We start from the raw sequence: 20613 nt of genomic DNA, 5'->3' as shown, positions 1-20613 counted from the left end.
CCAGGCTCCTGGTGTCCAGCGGGGATGGCTTCACGCTGCTTTCATTTCTCAGCATGCATTTAATTTCTCAGGATGCATTTTCAGAATGGGATCTCTCCAGGCTGAAAGTTTGAGGCCAGTGGATTTCAGCTTTTCTTCTTGTTTCCTGTAGAAAATGCCATGGAGGGCAAAGTGCCTGGTTTGGTTTCTTGGCTTTAATACCTTCTTTACTCTTTCCTTTCACAGCCTTGAAACAGCTCTGGCACCTCTCCAGACCCAAACCCCAGGGTGGGTTTGCCCTGCGTCTTCAGAGCCAGACTTTGGCTGGCCTGTGGGTTTGGGGGTTTATAGGGGTAAAAACTCAAAATAACTTCATTTCAGGAGCCCATAATGTTCCTCTCCAGAGCAGGGATTTGTGGAATGGAGATGGGACCAGTATGTGCCTGCCCTGAGAATCATTCACTGCTCACCATGCACGTGAAGGGCTGGAAAAGATGCAGTGGAAGAAACATGTTAATCTCTCTGGATACTGCTAAACTAAACTGAATAAATTCTAAATAAACTTGGAAATGACTCAGCCTTTGCTGCTGACACCTTTGGGATGGTTGTGTGTTAATTTGTAAAGATGCACCTAAATAAATTGAAATATTTATGGGATGGAAGAGAGGGGAAAATGCCCTGAGAGCCACTTGCTGCCAGTGCTGGTTGCCCATCTTCCCTAAAAGTGTGACATGGCCAGGAGGGAAAGCTGAGGGTGGAAAAGACGGAAAGGGATGAAGGACAGAGGATGGGAAGGGAATTAAACTCAAGGAAAACTAAAGGGTGAACAAAAAAGCCTTTTGAACTGTGCTGGTCTGAGTGGGATTAAACATCAACACAGGGGAAGAAGAGAATGGGTGGGAGCCAAGGCATGGAGAGATGCTGGTGGCTGTGGGGATGCAGAGCAGGCCCAGGAGCACATTCTGGGCACAGCCGGGGTCTGTGGGGCTGAGCAGGAGGGCAGCAGGAGCTGCTGGGGCTGTGTGGGGTCAGCCAGGTGAGCACTGAACAGGTTATGAAAATCTGTTAATAAATATAAATAAAATAGAAAATTATATAATGTAAACATATAAATAAAATAGAAAACATTTCATGGCATTATTTTTAATTATTATAATTTATATTTATCATTGCTTTATAAATATTAATATATTTATATACAAAATATTAAAATATATATTATATAAGTAAAATATAAAATATTTTAATTATTATTTTATAATTATTTAACTATTTTAAATAATTATTTTCTAATTATTTACCATTATTAACTATATTCATTATTAATTTATTATTATTAATGTATTATATATACAAAATATATAAATATACATATATATAATATATACACGTATATGTATATGTTCTTTAAATATTTATACATTATATTTAAAATATAAACAATAGATAATATAGAAAATAAATATAATGTGAACAATATAAACAAAAATATATTAAATATAAACCATATATAGAATATAAAATATTTTACTTATATTATGTAATAATTGTTTATAACTATTATTTATATTTATTATTACTTTATTATAATAAATATAATTAACTTTATTATAATAAATATAAATATATTTTATAGATAAAGATATAGATATAGATGGATGGATGGATGGATGGATGGATGGATGGATGGATGGATGGATGGATGGATGGATGGATAAAAATATATAAGTAAACTATAAAATATAAACACTAAGTCACAATGCTGGGTGGGACAGGAGTGTGCCAGAACAGCAGCTGGAGCCTGCCAGGACAGCAGGGGGGACACAGGGCTGGGAGGGGATTTCTGCACCACCCTACCCAAAATCCCAGACCCTTCTCATGGGTGGGGGCACAATATTTCAATAATATTGAAAATATTATTTTCAAATATACATCTTATTTTAAAATATTAAATATTATTTTAAAATATTAAATCTCATTTTAAAATAAGATTTTTAAGAATAGTAGTTATAAGTAAAAACTTTGGGTTAAAAACTAATTAAACTATTTAGTAATTGAATACTTTTGAAGGTTTTTTTTAGGATAGATTTTTTTTTAATATAGTAAACTTTTTTTTAAAAGATTTGAAAGTGGATATAGATATAGATATAGATATAGATATAGATATAGATATAGATATAGATATATAGATATAGATATAGATATAGATATAGATATAGATATAGATATAGATATAGATATAGATATATAGATATAGTTATAGATATATAGATATAGATATAGATATAGATATAGATATAGATATAGATATAGATATATAGATATAGATATAGTTATAGATATATAGATATAGATATAGATATAGATATAGATATAGATATAGATATAGATATAGATATAGATATAGATATAGATATAGATATAGATATATATGAGTTTGGATTTGGACGCTGAAAGTGTGAAGGTAGAGGAAGTGTAGCTGAATGAGAGACTGATTATTTAGTATGAAATTTAAAGAAAGAAGTTCATGTTCTATTCAATTTTTTTCTTGGAGTATTTTTGTAATTATAATTGAAGAAAGTTATAAGATTAGTAGTTTGGATAAAAGAAATGCATAAGTAGTTAGGAAATTAAAAGTAGGATTTTGAAGAGATACGTGTTTTGTATGAAGAGATGGTAAAACATATGAGAGTTGGTTGCAATGCTCTGTGATTTGAAAGGGGCCTGGGGGTGCTGGTCAGCAGTGACTGACCATGAGCCAGCAGAGTGCCCTGGTGACCCAGAGAGACGAGGGCTCCTGGCCTGGGTCAGGACTGGTGTGGGCAGCAGGAGCAGGGAGGTCACTGCGCCCCTGTCCCTGGCACTGTGAGGGCACACCCTGAGTGCTGTGCCCAGCTCTGGCCCCTCAGCTTGGGAAGGACCTTGGGACACTGAGCACATCCAGAGAGAGGGGCTGGGAACACAAACCCTGAGAGGAGCCCCTGAGGGAGCTGGGGGTGCTCAGCCTGCAGAGAAGGAGACTCAGGGGTGCCCCCGTGGCTCTGCACAGCTCCTGAAAGGTGCCTGTGCTCAGCTGGGGCTGGGCTCTGTCTGCAGGAACTGACACAACCAGAGCACACAGCCTCGAGCTGTGCCAAGGGAAATACAGGCTGGATAGCAGGAAAAGGTTTTGTACAGAAAGGTGATAAATTTCTGGAATGTCCTGCCCGGGGAGGTGGTGCAGTCCCCATCCCTGGGTGTGTTTAACAAGGCCTGAATGTGGCACTGGGTGCCAGGGGTTGGGTGAGGTGTTTGGGCTGGGCTGGACTCGATGGTCTTGAAGGTCTCTTCCAACCCAGTGATTCTGTGAATTCTGTGAATTCTTTAATGCTAATATTGATTGCTGATGCTCTGGAGCCAGTACCGAGTCCGGCCCATCCCATCCCATCCCATCCCATCCCCATCCCCATCCCATCCCATCCCATCCCATCCCATCCCATCCCATCCCATCCCATCCCATCCCATCCCATCCCATCCCATCCCATCCCAGCCCAGCCCAGCCCAGCCTGTGGCTGAGCAGCCTCGGGAAGGGAAATCTCCCAAATTTCTGCTCCTTTGAATAACAACAGCCAAGCAACAGCTCTAGGAAAGATTTGCATTTCAACGCGGGGATGATTTAAAAAGATCTGCCACTCCTCAGTGCATCCTTCGAGTCCTTCAAAGGCTCTTGCAAATGGGGGTTTTGCCTTTTTCTTTTCCTTTTTTTTTTTTATTTTTTTTTCCCTGAAGGATTATAATATTTAAGTCCTGCAAAAAGAAAAAAGATGGAAAAGAAGACAATGAAAAAAGCAAACCCAGAGCCTGCAGGGAGAGGAGCAGTGGCCAGGCACAGAGTGCCCAGCTTGTGTACACAATGCACATCCATAAATAGATATATTTGTGCCTGAACCTATGTGCAAACTTAAAAAAATCAATAGATAGATAGATGCTGTTTGCACATACTGGTCTAAATCATATTTAATTTAAAACTAATAAATTACTACAAAACATTGACATGTGGCTCATATTTGATGTAGAAAACATACTTGTCATTATGTATATTTAATATGTAAAACACACATGTGTTCTGTAGTACAAATAGCAGCTATTACATCTAATTAACTTGGTTTAATCCATGATATTTCTATGTTAATGTACAAATAGATATCTAAATACTGAACCACTGAGTCATAGTAATGAAAACACCCTTGTATTTTGTTGTGGTCTGATTTGGCTTTTTCTCATTCACAGCCCTTTTGTGGAAAAACTCGGGGTTTTGTCCGATGCAAAATGCTTTCCCCCCCATTTTTTCAGTAAATTAGGGCAGATCCAGCAGCCTGGCAGGGCAGGAGGAGGTGGCTGGTGCTGCCTGCCCTGAGAGGGGATTTCCAGGGCCCCGTGCACAAACACACCTTTGGAGACGCACATATATATATAAATATATATACACACATGTGTATGTTTATATATTTATTTCTATGGAGTTTGTGGGGATGGGCTGTGATGAGCTGCTGTTTCTGGGGGTGCTGGAGCAGCAGGACAGGGTGTCCCCTCCATCAATCACCTCCTTGAGTGTCCCCATGGATGCACTGCCCACTTTTACCCCAGCACCCTCCCAGTTCCAGTTCCCCCCCAGCTTTCCAGCCATCCCAAGAAGATAATTTTGATATCAAGCCAAAATTGCCACTTTTCCCGGTGCCTGTAAGGGAAGGGCTGTGCTCCCCTCTCTCAGGAATGGGATGCAGCATTCCCTCTCCTTGCTCTGTCCCTGCATGCACAGCACAGAGTCCTCGGAGGAGCTCGCTGCTGAACTCTCGTTCCCTTTTCATTCCCTTTGAATCTCTGTTTACCATCTCTAATCTCCTGATGGGGTTTTTTTTAAGCACTATTTGCAGTAAATATCCCCAACTTGAAAAAGAGTTGAGGTGCACATTAAAAAAAAAAAAAGCCTGAGTTATATAAAATTAATGCACGTGTCAGCTTTCATCTAATGGCAATTAAAGCACCTCATATAAACAACTCATTAATAGAAAAGCCTGGATGAAAGCTGTGTTTTCAGTGTCTCACAGCCTCTGTAACCTCACTCAGGAATTATCACCCCTGATCTTTCCCAACCTTCCCATATCTTCTCTTATTGACAAAAGTTATTAATTCTCTTGTGACCAGGAGGAACCTGGAAGGCCTCATCGTGGCCCTCACCCACTGCCAAGTGGAAGAAATAAAATTAATGGCATTAAACCCAGCCCTGGTGGTGTGGCTGTGTGAGAGCCCCAGGGAGTGGAGAGGCTGCAGCCCCCGGAGATGCTGGGGGGTAAAATCCAGACCCAAATCTGCCCCCAGGAGAATGGGAAACATCCAGGAGGCTCCAGGCTCATCCTGGGCACCCTCTGGGCACACAGAGGTTCTCAGGATGGAATTTAAAATCATTTTTTATTTCTAAATGCCCCAATGGACAAGGACCATCCACTTCCATAAGTCACCCTTGACCAGCTCATGGGAACATCTCCCCCTCTGGGTTCCAGCACCTCAGCTCAGCCTTTCCTCAAGGAGCATCAAACACTTAAAAATAATTCCCAGGATAAACCCTTGCCTCTCCAGCCCCTCTGGAAAGTTGTCAGCATCTGCAACCCTGACCAGCCATGAGGAGAGACCTGGCAGAACACAGGAACAAATCCCTTTTCTTTTTAAACTGGTTTATTCTACACAAATCTTTTAAACAACATTCATAAAACATTAATTACAAACATGTGCTAATATGGGGTAGGTTTCTTTCTTTTTATTTTTTTTTTATTCCAACAATCAGAATTTCACATTTTGAAAGGATAGGCATACTTTTAAGAGACACATTCACTTTACTTCCAGATACAAAATTTTGAGGGATTATATAAATCACTTACAAAGAGCAGATGTCAAAAAAAAAAACCAAAAAGAAAAGAACAAAGTAATAATTTTAAACGTCAGGATCTGATTTCAGCATTGAATTGGGCAGCTGCTTTTGGACCACTGGCTCTGCTGCTCTGCCCAGGGTGCCCAGCAGGCCTGGGCACCTCCCAGCACCAATTTCAGAGCCACACACAGCTCCTGCTGCTCCAGGGCCTGGAGCACAGCAGAATAAAACAGGATTGCAAAGCTACCAACGGTGCTGCAGCCTTTTATTGAGTCTTTCTAATGTGTACAGACACAGAGAGGGTGCTTCCCACCCCAGAAACCCATGGGCAGACTGTTTTCCATCAACAACGGAGCAAATGCCAGCTGTGACAGGGCCTGGCTTTGGAATCTGCTGAGCAGGGTGATGGCAGCAAGCTTGGAGGTCCTGCTTCAAAAACAATTACCCAAAAGGGCCAAAATTCAAGCCTCCACCCCTGTGCTCTCATGTGGAGCCAGCTCCAAAATCCACCCATCCGAAAGCAAATATTTGGCTTCATGCTGCTGGATCCCAGGGCAGGGGAGGGGGAGCAGGGTAATTTCCTAATTGCCCTCAGTCTCCCCAGAACAACCCTGCCGCTGGCTCTAACGGGTTTAGGTGGCTGAAACAGGATCTGCTGGGAAAGTTCAGGCCTGGGGAGGCTGAGTTCTTTCCCAAAGAATTGGGTTGGACATGCTTGGCAGCCAGATCCAGCCGGGCTCAGGCAGCTTGGCCAGGGCCCACCTGAGGGGCAGCACCACCTCAGTGCAGAAACTGCTCCAGTAAACAACTCATCTCACACACCACAATAAAAACCTACAGAAAGGACAGAAAAAGAGCTGAATTCCTTGGTGGAACAGCGCCCAAGTCTTGTCTCTAAAGCTACAGGAGGGGCTGCACTTGCGGGGTGGGCTGGGGTGGATGCAGGGAGAGCCTTGGGGAGTAAGGTACATTAAAAGGAGAAACTTTGGAGCTACAAAGCCTTCTCCAGAGCCACATTTTGCAGGAAACAGGAGGGATTTTGTGTCCTTGCTCTTGGCTGGGAAGGTGGATCCCAGCCCTGCACCTGTAGGGTTTCATCACCGAGGGGAAGAGGGGACGTGGGGACACTCGCAGGGTCTGGCCCTGAGGGGAGCACTGAGGGCACGGCAAAATATTTGCAAAAATAAAAGTACAAAGCCCTGCTGAGAGGGGCTGTGCCAGTGGTGCCACCAAAGGCCAGTGATAACCTGCCTGCCACCAGGGCTTAAATCCACAGAGAGGCTGTGCCAGCAGATAAAGGACCTGGAGCAATGGCACGGGCTCACCCCTAGAGACCAAAGCCCTTTCAGAGCTCCATCCACCTCTGTGTCTACTTTCCTGCCAAGGGCTCTCAAAAAGAAAGGAAACAGCTTTATTTTGGTTTGTTACTTGTCCATGGAGCCCCTCTCTGTGCCAGTTCCTTGCCTGGCATTACTCAGATTTAAGGAGCACTTGTCAGCCACATCATTGTCCCCAAAGGTTACAAGGGTGCTTGTAAGCACCCAAAAGAGCTCAAATCCATGTTTGGTGGCACAAAGGTGGAGGGAGGGAGCTGCTCTGCTTGCCTTGGCTTTCAAAGTCATTCCAATTTTCTGCTTCCAGCTGGAAAAGGAGAAGCAGACTCTGCCAGCTTGAAAATAATTGAAGCTAAAATTGAAGCTAAATAATCAAAGTGACCCCAAACAAAACTGTGGGGTGCAGGAGCACACAAAAGCCAGGAATGGTTTGCAGTGAAGAATGAGAGACAGCAAAAGTCTCAGCTGGATCTGTCCCCCTGCATTCAGGGGATTTGATCCGAGTTCCCCTTTACCCAGGTGAGGATTACGTGGCCACTTTTAGATGCAAGTGTCAGCCAGGGTTCAACCCAGAGCAGGTGAGATCCTCAGCACCAAATCTGGCTGCCCAGAGCAAACTGCTCCTGGCACCCACGTACCAAAGAGAGCCTCTGCTGCCGTGCAGAGCACTCCCAGGGCACTGCCAGGGCAGGGAGGGCAGCAACGCCCTTGCCCAGCTGCTGGCCACCCCCCTGCTGGCACCACCATGGTGGGAGGCAGAGCCAAAACCTCCTGAAACTGGGGGTCTCCAAACCCCATGGTACCACAGCAGACCTGCCAAAGCCCTCTGCTTGGCTGGTAATTAGGATGTGGCCTTCCCATAGCTCCCACAGCACAGAAATGTTAGGAAACCTCAACCCCAGCTGGAGAGAGGCCAGAATTTGATAAATTTAAGCTCTGTGACTTCAAAACTTGTGTTTGCCTGGCTGCAGGACCTCAGGGCAGGGCAAGCTGCAGTGAAGCAGCTCCTGCATATTGTTCCAAAACTGAAAAAAGCACTAAGCCATGAATCATGGCACTTCCCAGACAGCTCCCAAAGCCCTCCTACCCTTCCCATCACAAACACAACCACCCTGGGAGCCCTTCCAGCCCAGCTGTCCCCTTCCATCCCCCAGCCAGAGCCAGAGGAGTTAAACCCGATGCCTCACTCTGCGGTAGAACAATAATAAAAGAAAAAAGGGAAAGAAAAAAAAAAAAAAAAGAAGAAGAAGGAAAGACAAGTTGGTTTTGAACACCCTTAAGGTAAAGATTTAAGAGGCAGCCCCAGCCCAGCCCCGAGCAGGCGCTGCTGGGACATGTCCTGTGCTCCCTGCACACTTACATAAGGCTCTGCACCCTGCAAACAGCCCAGCCAGGGCTGCAGAGGAGCCCTGCCCTCCCTTCTCCCCTTTCCCACCCAAGGGGCTCAGTCCACTCCCCTTCCCAGCTCCCAAAGCTGGCTGAGCCCGAGTGCTGGGCTCCCCCTTCCCTTCCCTTCCCTTGCCAGAGCAGGGAGAGGGGCAGGAATCACAGCCTGGCACTCCAGGGAAGGGAGAAGGTTGGGGTTTTAGTCAGAAAACTGAGTACAAGGCAGCCCCAAAGGGATGGGGATGTGCTGGGCTAGGACAGGATAACCCTGCTGGACCAGGGGGAGCTTTGGGATGAAGATTTCAGCAGGTGGAGACCCATTGGCATCACAACCAGAACCACCAGAGGCTGAGCAGATGTTTTGAGAGCAGGGCAGCCCCTCCCTGCTCACAATCCCACCTCTCACATGCAGAAATTCCTGCAAAGTGCCTGGTGTTCAAAAGGGCCAAATGGAACCCTCAGCAGCAGCAGCAATCTGACAAACAAGCCCCAAATACTCCCTGCATGTTGACACTGCTCCAACCTTTGCCCTTCCCATTCCCATCTGTGTTTGCTGATGAGGAGACCTTTCATGGCTGTTGTCCAAACCTGCAGAATTTGTCCTTGTGTCCACCAAGGGCAGGATTGTGACCAGACAAGGACACAGAGTGCGGTTTTGGGAGGCTGGTAGCAGACAGGGGTCTGGGATAGGATGAGGGGTGGCTTCCTCTGACCCAGAGGGGTGGCCAAGAAAGCCCCTCATCACTCCAGATCTCCTAGAGGGTCAATAATAAAAGCCATGGGGAAAGATCAAATGTAGGGAGGGCAGATGTGGGTACCAGCACCCCTCCAGGTCTGACAGAGCTGCTCTGATGCCACTGCAGGGCTTAGCACCCCGTGCACTGAGTGCAGGCTCCTCCCGGGGCCTTTGCAGGCATATGGGGATGTTAAGGCAAGTGGAATTCTGTAGAAATTTGGGATTTAAACCATAAGTCACCTTAGGAGCCAGGGAGGCTTTGCCACACGAAGTCTAGGTGCAGCCTCTCCCTCAGCCCAGATGGGATTTGGAGACAGCTCTGCTCATGCTCTGCTTGCTCTGAAGAAGCTTCTTCTGGAATTTAAACCTCTCATAATCTCTCCTTTGGGGGGCATTAAGGTCCAAAGTATGATTTAATGAGCTTCATCAAATTCCAATGCGAATTAATGCCCCAAAACTCACAGGAGTTACAATGAGGAGCTTTTTATTTCCTTCAGCTGTCAGAGGGCTTTGAAACTGCCCCACTTCCAAGGCTCCCACCCAAAAAGCCCCACATTAATGCCCTGCCCTAGGCTAAGTCTGGCAGATCCCAGCTGGAGCCAGGGTTAGGTGGTTCAAGCCTTGCCTCCTTCTGCAGCTTCATCTGCCTCCCATGGCTCCCAAAACTCAGTAATGGCTCAGCAGAGCCACAGCAGAGGATGCAACACAGGCCATGAAGGGTGAGAACAGTCATGGAAAAGTGTATCCAAAAAAGAGACAAGTAGACATCTCATTTTATATCATAAACAGACACATCACAACACACCAGGTAATTTTCCAGCTCGTACGGGGACAGAAGGGCCACGAGACCACAAGACCTTACAAAGCATCAGCCAACAGGGATTAAAAACAGGGCCAGAGGGACATGCAGGGTCCTGAGCCTATTATGTACAAAAATCCCACTGCTGCCTGTGGGAGGGGCCTCCACTGAGCCCGAATTTCCACAGCAAAGACTTGTCCTGGTGCTACAAACCCCCACGCTCGCCCGGAGACCAAGGGATGATTCCCATGACACACATCCCTCTTCAGACATCTGAGATTTTACTGTCAGGTGAACAAAATGAAAATCTGATGAAGGATGGGTTTGCAGTCAGGATGAATGTGAGTTTTGTTTCTTGCTCCCTCCCAGGAAAAGGTACCCCAGTCCCAGCTGGCTCCTTGTTCACACAGGGACCCACCAGGGCAGGAGAACTTCCCTTCTCACTCATTAGCCAAGTTCATTAGCAATCCTGGAGATGATCATAGAATCATGGAATGGTTTGGGTCAGAATGGACCTTCAAGCTCATCTCATTCCAGCCCCTTGCCATAGGCAGGGACACCTTCCACTATCCCAGGTTTCTCCCAGCCCTGCCCAACCCGGCCTGGAACACTTCCAGGCATGGGGCAGTCACAGCTTCTCTGGGCAATTTGAATTTCTACCATTTTCTGTGGGCAGTGATGGATTCCTGCCCGAGCTGGGGATGAGCTCTGCTGCCACTCAGTGTGGTGGACACCCGCTGGCTGTGTGATTTCCTTGCACTCTCTCCCTCTCCCCCCAGATCAGCACTGACCCTGCACCAGCTCAGTGACAACACACGGGCTACAAGTTAAACGCTACTGGGGCTGTCAAACCCTTTGGGAAACTGGGATTCCCCACCAATACTGACTCGTGCTTATTGCTGCATATACACAACTGGCCCCCAAAAACAGCACAGGCACCCCATGCCCTGAGCCCAGCAGGGAATCCACCTCCCAGCACGGAGCTGCTCCATGACACGGGGGCTCTGTCCCAACCCTGTGTGCCCCAAAGCCACCAAAGTGCCCTTTTTGGTGGTGATCCCATGGATTTGGCCCCACAGAGCCGGGCACTGAGGGCTGTGCAAGGAGCTGCCCCTCTCTTTTGCAGCTCGAAAGCCCAATCATTAATTGTTGGGTGGGAAAATGGAGGTGGAAAGTGGCCAAGGGACCTGCTGGTCTCATCCACGCGTTTTTAAGGCATATTTTGCAGGAAGGGTGTGCTCCCGTGTGACTCCGAGGGCTGGAGCCAGCTGAGCTCCCTGTCATCCCAGCTGCAGCTCCCTGGGGGTGTGGGAGAGCAGCGGGAAAGGAGGAAAGAGGAAGATGAAAGCGGGACTCGCTGACATTTATTTGGTTTTTGTGCATCAGACTAAAGCAGCGCTTCCTCCTTCAGATCTCTGGCTCCAAAACAGCCCCAGGTGCTGGACGGGATGGGGGCTGTCTCACTTGGATGTGACACCCGAGTGACACTGGAGGAGGAGGAGGATGGACAGCTGCAAGGTTCAACAAGTTCCATCCGTGGCCTGCTTGGAAAAGGCATTTATTAGCTGTAAACCTCTGTCGTGATGAATAGAAAACCGGGAGAGGAGCGGGAGCTCGATCAAGTTTGAATCCTGGTGAGAGTTCTCCTTACAAAAATGGTTAGGGGAAAAGAAAAAAGGTGGCTTTGAAATCAAAATTGTCCCCAAAAAAAAAAAAAAAAAAAAAAAAAGAAGAACATTTCTGCTAGTTAAAAGCCTTTAACTAGAAGAAATGTTTGTGTTTTCTCCTTTACAAACATAGTGCATCTGCGATCACTGGGAATTTCAGTCCGTCTGGGAAAGGGCCTGTGCTGGGGCTATGGAGAGGCTGCTGGTGTCCTGGACAGCCAGGAGTGGTGTCACATGTGTGCCTCGGAGGCTGGGCAGCCTGGCAGCAGCTCCCCGTTCACCACGGCCTCCGACACCAGCATCTTGTCTTTGCCAGAATCCAGGCGCTGCTTCTTCAGCATCCTCTGGTGGACCAGCGGCACCACGGAGAGCACCAGGCCGCCGATGATGGGCGGCACCCCCGCAAAGTAAAAGGCCGCGTCGTAATTCCCAAAGTAATCGTTGAGGTATCCTGAAAGAGAAGAGAGGTGACGTTAGAGCCTAATGAGCTCATTAGTCTAACGACCTGCTTGTTCCCTCCTTCGAGTGCAGCTTGCGTCACTCACCAGATCTGGGGAGATTTGGGTTTTTAAAATAATCTTTTTTTTCCGTTTGCATTTCTTGGAGTTTTTACGCCCTGGATTAAGGGATGTGTGCAGCCAACACTGTGTACCAAGGGAGTGGAGAAGGAAAGCCTCAGCCGTCCTTCCTGTTTCTCCAGAACAGGACACAACCGTCCACATCCCAGACAATCCCAAATGCAAGCCGAGACGTGTTAAACCCAACACCTCTTCCCAGAGGCTTGCCAGCCAGGAGGCAATGGGAAAGTGGGCAGGGGCTGTTCTTCTGCTGATTGTCTCCGTTTGGAAGCCCTGCCCTGATGGATGTTTTATCTCCATCTGTGAAATAATCACAGCCAGTTACAAACAATAGCCAAGCCTTTAAAACCCAACCAGCTTCTACATTTGTCTGGCAAGTTCCAACACAGCCAGGCATCCTTGGAGAATAACACATGGCCATTGATCAGAGCTGGAAAATCCCTCCTGTGTGGATGCCTCCCTGGGGATTAGGCTGATGCAAAGGGCCCCTTCACTCAGCAAGCCCCACTCAGGGAGTCCTCCCAGTGAAGGTCTGTGAGCCCCATCTTCCATCCCGAGGGCGTCAGAGTGAACTTTGCTGCCGGAAGGAAAGCAGAGAGATCGGAGGTGCTTATCCAGATTTGGCTTAGTGCTGCTGATGCAGAGGTCCTGTTGCCCAGGGGCAGCTCTGGCAAAGCCCTGGCTGTTAAGGACGTTGGGGTTATTGCTGTGCTGGAACACTGACCCAGGCCTTGTGGAGGCTCAGGTGTCTCCATCTCTAACTTCAATTCCATCTAAAAGGACTCCTAGAAAATTATTATCTGCCAGTTTTTAGCTCAGCTGCGAGCAGAAATCACTTAATGTGACCTTGGCTCACTGTTCCCATAATGACCATCTTTAATCAGCCTTGAGAGAAGCCCTGAGATGCCACAGGATGTAGCATGGAGCGATGCCACCCCCATTCCTCAACCTCCACATGATCTGATAAACCAGAAAATTCAAACCAGTGCCTCTGTCCTCACACCAAAACACTACCATGGGTGAAGGCTGTCACCACCACGTCCCTCCCACCCGCTGGGTCCTGGTGCAGCCCCGCGGTGTCACCCACCTGCAATGGGCGTGCCTGCAGTCATGGGCACGGCCATCAGCCCCATGAGGTACCCTATGGCCTGGGACGCCTGCATGGGCCCCACCAGCTCGAAGGCAATGGGGGCCATGATGGTGGTGAAGAAGCCATCACAGAGGCCAAGGAAGAGGCAGATGACAATGACGCCCTCGAAGCCTCGGCACTGGGGGATCATCATGCACAGGAGGCCCAACAGCATGAAGGACGCAACCTGGGGGAACAGAAGTGGGCATGAGAGAGGGGATGGGCAGCAGGAAGAGTCATGGAGATGGCACTGAACAGGTCAATGTCACTGCTCCCTCCCCTGAGCCCAGCAACGCCATCCAGCCGCTGCTCCTGTCTCAGAGAGGCCCTTAAGAATAACCTTTTAAGAAGGGTTAAGAAGGATTAACTGCTGGATTAGCTGCTAGATTTCAGCAGTTTGTTCTTCAAAAACCACAAGGAGGTTAAAGGGTGTCAGTAGTTTGGGAAGAGTGGCTACCATGGAGTTTGATTGCTGAACAGACACCGATCCCTGGGGTCAAGTGTGACTCTTACACATTTCTGTAGTCAATTTTCTTCCCTCACAGCAGACAATGGTTGTGATTAAAGGCTTTGTGATTGACAGTTATTAAGCAGAGCATGGACTCCAATGTAGAGATACCATCCCTGTGCCACTGTGGCTGGCCAGCACCTCCATGGAGGGCTGGACACACCTTACCTGCAGGCAAATCAAACTGTACCTGCAGGTAAATCACACTGCACCTGCAGGTAAATCACATTGTATCTGCATGTAAATCACACTGTACCTGCAGGTAAATCACACCATACATGCAGGTAAATTACACCATACCTGCAGGTAAATCACACTGCACCTGCAGGTAAATCACACCATAACCATACCTTCAGATAAATCACACTGTACCTGTAGGTAAATTATACCATATCTGCAGGTAAATCACACTGCACCTGCAGGTAAATCACACTGTACCTGCAGGTAAATCACACTGCACCTGCAGGTAAATCACACTGTACCTGCAGGTAAATCACACCATACCTGCAAGTAAATCACCCTGTACCTGTAGGTAGATTACACCGTACCTGCAGGTAAATCACACTGTACCTGCAAGTAAATCACACTGTACCTGTAGGTAAATCACACCATACCTGCAGGTAAATCACACTGCACCTGCAGGTAAATCACACTGTACCTGCAGGTAAATCATATTATACCTGCAGGTAAATCTTCTTCAGCCCGGGAATGCAGTCGCCAATGCGGCCCGAAACCAAGCGCCCCAGCCCCGACATGGCCCCGAGGCAAACCAGGAGGATCCAGTCCTTTTTGGTTTCCTGAAATCGTTTCTCCACGTATTTGACCTAGGATGGAGGGAAGGACACAAGGACATGAAGCTGCGGTACATTGATCCCTCTCATTTCCCCAAATGGATGGGATTTCCTGCAGAGGGCTCATGGATTTGGGCTGGTTGTGTGACTCTCATGTCCACACTGACCTGCACACTCCACCCACCCCAAACCCCGCAGGCCTTTCCTCTCCTGCTCCTGTGCTGGTCCTTAGGAGAGCTGGGAAGTGACCCTGGCCTACCCTGGCACAGAGAGGGCACACAAAACCATATCCATCACTCTTTCTGTTTACAGCATGTGCACCAGTTTGGCTTTGAGGCTTTTGGTGCCTCTGCCCCTACTGCCCACCTACCCACCTCCTCCTCACTCTAGGGAACGGCACCTCCCTCCCCTTCCAGCCCCAGCCAGGGCTCTCACCAGGTTCATGTAAGGTACGAGGTATCCCAGGACAGCAGTAGCGATCCCAAAGGCCCAAATCCTATAGGTCTTTCTCCGGAAAACCCTCAGGTTGAAATACTTGCGGGTCTGGGCCCAGCACTGCTGCCTCATGCTCCGGCTGCCCAGCTTGTCATGCCCGTCATGCTGAGAGTCACAAGAAGGCGTCAGGATGGGCCGGTAGGTCATGGACAAGAAGATCTGGATGAGCATTAAGGCACTGAGTACTTGGAAAGTGTGTGCCAGCCCGATGGCACCCCCAACCATCTTGAGGAAGAAGGGGAGCGGCACGGAGATGAGGCAGCTGCCCCCGGCCACGATGCCGTTGGCCAGGCCCAGGCGGCGCTTGAAGTAGTGGCCGAGGATGACCAGCGAGGGCTGGAAGGCGAAGGAGCTGCCACAGCCAAAGAGGATCCCATATGTGAAATAACGGACCTCCAGGGACCTGGAAGAGCACACACGGGAGTGGAGATGTGAGGCAGAGATTAGGGAGCCTCCTCCTCCTCCCCCACGGTGCTGCACAGGCCCGGGTGTCACACGCCGCAGGTACTGCACAGACAGTCTGGCCTCAAGGAGCTTATCCCCCACCAAAACCAGGATAATCCTCACCTAACAGCTGGCACATGAAATCTGCAGCAAAATGAAGTGGGGCTGGGAAGTGCTTTCTGCCACCAGGAGAAGGCAGCAGCCAACCTGGCCTCCTTGGGAAGCTGACCTTACTTCAATGGTTATTCAATTACAGCAAACAAGATTTTCTAAGGTAGGGATGGTGGGATATTTTTAGCTAGGATTCCTTTTAATTTTTCCACTGAAAGGACTAACTGAAAACATTCTCCACCCAGTGTTTGGAAGCAGAAGGCACCAAGCCTACTGGTTATTAGGCACTCAGGAAGGAAATGTGGTGTTTCTGCCCAGGCTCCAGGCTGGTTAATTAAGTTCTTCTTCTTTAAGCTCCTCTGGGAGCTTTAATTAGACATTTAATAGATCTCATTTGTACCTTACATTGGTGGCTGCACTAAAGAGGGAGTGAAGTGGCTGCTCTACAGAGCAGATGGAGAGTGCTGAAAGCTCTTGGAAGGAGCTGCCTCCCAATTTCCAGCCCAATTTTCCCAACAGAGGCAGCTGACAAAGGATCCTGGATTTAGGCAGTACAAAAAACCTGTTGTGTTTCTCTCCAGATTAAGGATTTTTTTTTCTTCATTCCCATGCAATCCATCCAGCTGCAAAGATCTGCCATGGGATATTGCCTGGGGGGAAAGTGTGAGGAAAACCTTTGGGCAGCTCAGGGTGTTGTACAAGTAGGGTCTGTGCTCCAACCCTCAGAGCAAGACTGAGTACTGCTCCCAAAGCAAGTGAGGAGACAGCAGCCCACATCTCCCAGAGCAGCTGGGAGTTGGGAAAACCTTTACAAGCACATCATGCCTTCCATTACACGCTCTCCCCTCCAGCCTGCCAAGCAGAAAGCAGAACATGGTTGGCGTGCCTGACGGTGCCGAGACAAATGACTGTCATGAAAGGCAATTTCCATCCACTCCAGAGCAAAACCACATCAGAAGCCTCCTCTGCGGGAGCCAGGCAAGCAGCTGGGCCTGGTGGGCCATGCCCAACCTCCCATGCACCAGCCCTGGCCTGGTCACGGCAGCGCTGGCGCCGCAGCTCAGCTGACGTGTTGGGTGAGTGGAGACAAATGCCACAGCTCCCATCTGCTCCCACTGATGCTCAGAGAGCCCTGCAAGAGCAGGGGCTCCTTTCAACCATGCTTCTTGAAGAGCCAGGATTTCCCAGCCTGCTTACTGGGAATCAGCCAGCAGCTGTCCTGTGGGAAGGGCGGCATTGTCCCCTCGGATTGTGAGGTTGACAATGGATAATTGTTTCTCCTGGGACAAGGAGGTCTCCCTCCATCAGCTTCCTTTTGCTTCCAGATCTCAGTGGGGACAACCCTGGTTCATCTTTGCTAGCAGAAGTTCAGGTGGCTCCTCTGTGCAGGAGCAACTGGGCAGAAATTGTGGAGGGGAAGGGGAAGCAGATGGAAAGTGATCCAACCCTCCCTACAGAACACTTCGTGCAGAGGAGGAGGGCTGGGAGGGCACTGGGGACATGTGAAGACAGCCCTGCTGAGCTGGCCATCATCTCCCATTCCTCATGCTAAACCAACCCCCTTAAACTGGAGGGAAGCTAAAGCCTTAACTGGGATTTCTCTTTTTTTGAAAGCACACAAGGTCTCTGTGGCTTGAGCTGGTTCTGAGTGCAGGAGACACCTCAGAGCAAGGCAGCAGAGAGGAAAAACCTCACATTGACCCCATCCAGCCTTCCCCAGAGTTTTGCTTTTCAGCATATTTGGTTTCTTTAGTGGTTTCCTTACAAAATTCCCAATATTTTGAGACAAGAGTGGTTTCCTTACAAAATTCCCAATATTTTGAGACAAGAGGCACTGAGCCGGGTGCTGGGGTCTTGCCACACAGTCTTGGTGGCTCAGGGTGTTTTTGGAGCAGCTCAGTGCAGTGCTGGGAAGTATTGCTTCTCCATTTGGACAAAATAAACCCATTTTAGAGAAACTAGGAGATGAAGGGGGGGCTGAGCTTTGATCCAGCTCTGCCTGAGCCCACCAAAGCCAGGCTGCGTCCCTCTGCACCAGTGCTTGTATCACAGGGGAAGGATCTCCAGCTGCGGTGGAGTGACTTGGCAGGAGGGACCAAGAAAAAGCTTCTCCATTGTTCAGGGAGAGCTGGAGCCACAAGCCCTGAGTTTCAGGAGCAGCCTTCACCACCCGGGTGGAGCAGTGCCAAATCCCACAGGCTCCCTGCTCTGCCCCGGCCCCGCGCTCTGCTCTGCCCTCGCTGCTCCCCTCGCTCTGCTCCAGCTGCAAAGGGGCTCCTTTCTCCCTTAAAGGCAGCCAGAGGAATGTGCTCCGAGAGTGAGAGGCAGGAAACGGGGATTTCAGTCCTGGAGCTCTCCTGGAAAAGATTTTCCTCTCTGCCTGTACTGTTTGATTTTAGTTTTTTAGGTTTTTTTGAAGCCCAACACAACAAGCCCCTGGCAGCGGTGCCGTCCCATGAGCCTTTCTTTGCACAAACATTTTACAATAGAGTCCAAACGTTTTACAAAAAAGTCCAAGCTTTGCTGAATGGAAGGAAAGCAGGACTGCATGGGAAGCTCCTGTGATCTGCATGCCAGGGCACAGCTTCCCCCAGGACCCACTGCACCTTTTGCCATCATCTCTGGAAACACAAAGGGTGGCACTGAGGAGGAAGCTGCAGACGCCGCTGTCCAAGATGGTTTTAGAAACCCAAAAATCCTATCTGCAATTGGCCACAGTCCTGGGGGGTTTGCCTGGGGATCAGAATTGATCCCTATTCCCAGCATGATGGGGGGATCCCACAGATGAGGACTTGGGGATCCAGGGAAACAGTGCTGGGACAAGCACAAGGGTCTCACTGAGCAGGAGAAACACAGCATGGGCAAGTAGCCCTCTGGAAAACTGGTGTGTATTTGCTTTAAAAACCCACTCTTTGAAGCATTTTAATTAAAACAATATTGATTTTAACTGAAATCCAACCCAAAGCAATGTTTTTATTCAGAAAAAGTGGGGCAAATGCTGCTTTGGAGGTGTCTCCATGGAGCCTCTGAGACTGTGTTTACTAAGTGTCACATAAATTACCCCAGAGGTGACCTCGTTTTGCTCCCACAACGATGCCAACCCCCATTTCTGGGCTGGAAAGACACACAGGGTACACCTGCCATTGGCCAGTGCCTGCCAGCAGAATTCATGGCTTGGGATCAGGCATGGAAAACAAGAAGCAGCAGTGGCTTGTGCTGCCACAGGCACACGAGCCAGGGCAGGAACACCACAAACTGCTCCAAACTCTGTCTGCCTTCCCCTCCCTGTCTGCCCTGCACAGAAACTCCCTCCTAGGCATAATCCACCAAATATTATTTTAAGCATTAATTTACTTTCAGCACCAAATGTGAAAATGGTTGCAAAGGTTGAACGGTTTTCTCTGTGAGTGCCTCTCTGGAGCTGCCCGTGAGAGGCACACCAACCTCTGCTGCTGTTTTAAAGATCAAATGAGGGACCTGAGTGCTGAAATCCCCAAAAATACAGTCCCTTGCTTGGGTAAAATTTATTCTGTTTTTACCTAAGGACACAAGGTTCAGTTTGGAGGAGAACAGGTGTGGGTTGTAGGGATGCCAGGACATCTCTGATGCAGATGGGCCCTACCTGCTTTGCCCCCAGAGGCAGCAGCAATGTGTTGGCAGGGGGATTGCAGGGAACAGGGAGGAAGAGGAGCTCTCCAAGGAGCTGGGTGTGCCCCCCACAGCCTTACTTGGTGAAGGAGCTGGAGAGGAGCCCGATGAAGGCGATGGTGGCGCCCATGGCCGCCGTGGTCCTGCAGCCGATGCGGTCGGTGAAGATGCTGACGATGGGAGAGCAGAAAAAAATCATCCCCATGGCCAGGGAGCCGACCCATGCTGGGGAGAGAGAGCAGAAAGGTGATGGTCAGGGTGGGACGCCCAACAAGGGCAGGGGGAATCAACCAGGGACCAAGCACAGCTTTGGAGGTGTCTTGGCAGCCCCATCACACAGTTAATTAGTGCTGTTAATTAACAGTGCAACTCATAAATGACACAGAGACCTGGTGGCACCACAGATGGGGCACGATGATGGAGTATGGACAGGTTTTCCTTGCATTCCTCTCTGCTGGGTTCTGTGTCTCAGGGAAGGCACCAAGTTTCAATGCTCTTTCCAAACAACCTTGGCTGCACATGGGAAGATGCCCCACTGACAGCACTTCCATCAGGAATCTCCACAGCCAAAAGCCCTCTGAGCTCCTCCAAGCCCTTTTGCTCTTCAGCTTTGGCTGGGGAGAGGTTCCTGCCCTGAGCTACAGCCCTGCATTCCCAGGAGCACACCACCCACCCCTCCCTCACTCCCCAGAGTCAGCACCCCTCACCTTCCCCTCTCCCCATGATCAGTGAAGATTCCTCATTGCAGCTGAGCTGATGGAGACACATGTTTATCCCAGGTTAAATTCCACCCCTGACCTTGCCAGGCAATGCCCATGTGGGACCATCATGCCCTGTCTCCTTCCAGCCTACTCTGGAGAAAACCACTGTCTGTCTGTCTTTTTTTCCCAGAAATGTTAATTATTCACAGATTTATTTCTTTGTTTCAGCCCATCACAAAATTGTTAAGGTTAGAAAAGCCTTTTAAGATCCTCAAGTCCAACCATTCCCCCAGCACTGCCAAGCCCAGCACTAACCCATGTTCCCAAGTGCCACATCCACAAGGTTTTTAATTCCCTTAGGGGCAATGATTCCATCTCTGCCCTGAGCAGTCTGTGCCAGTG

General features: G+C 48.8%; 1 protein-coding gene across 2 annotated transcripts in view; it reads right to left on the bottom strand.

Annotated features, from left to right (window-relative positions):
- Positions 1-9807: 9807 nt before the first annotated feature.
- The window catches only part of SLC16A2 (solute carrier family 16 member 2), a 40960-nt gene continuing 30154 nt past the window's right edge, over positions 9808-20613 (bottom strand). For both annotated transcript variants that reach the window (XM_063170321.1, XM_063170322.1), the window contains exons 2-6: positions 19591-19735; positions 15248-15710; positions 14702-14845; positions 13472-13700; positions 9808-12257 (exon numbers count right to left, since the gene is read on the bottom strand). In XM_063170321.1, coding sequence (XP_063026391.1) covers positions 12037-12257; positions 13472-13700; positions 14702-14845; positions 15248-15710; positions 19591-19735 — 1202 coding nt within the window. In that variant the 3' untranslated portion in view covers positions 9808-12036. The remainder of the gene's footprint in view (positions 12258-13471; positions 13701-14701; positions 14846-15247; positions 15711-19590; positions 19736-20613) is intronic.

This window comes from Melospiza melodia, chromosome 16 (genome assembly GCF_035770615.1).
Source record: "Melospiza melodia melodia isolate bMelMel2 chromosome 16, bMelMel2.pri, whole genome shotgun sequence".
NCBI lineage: Eukaryota > Metazoa > Chordata > Aves > Passeriformes > Passerellidae > Melospiza > Melospiza melodia.
Note: the sequence above shows the minus strand (reverse complement) of the source record. Positions and strands in the feature narration are given on the sequence as shown.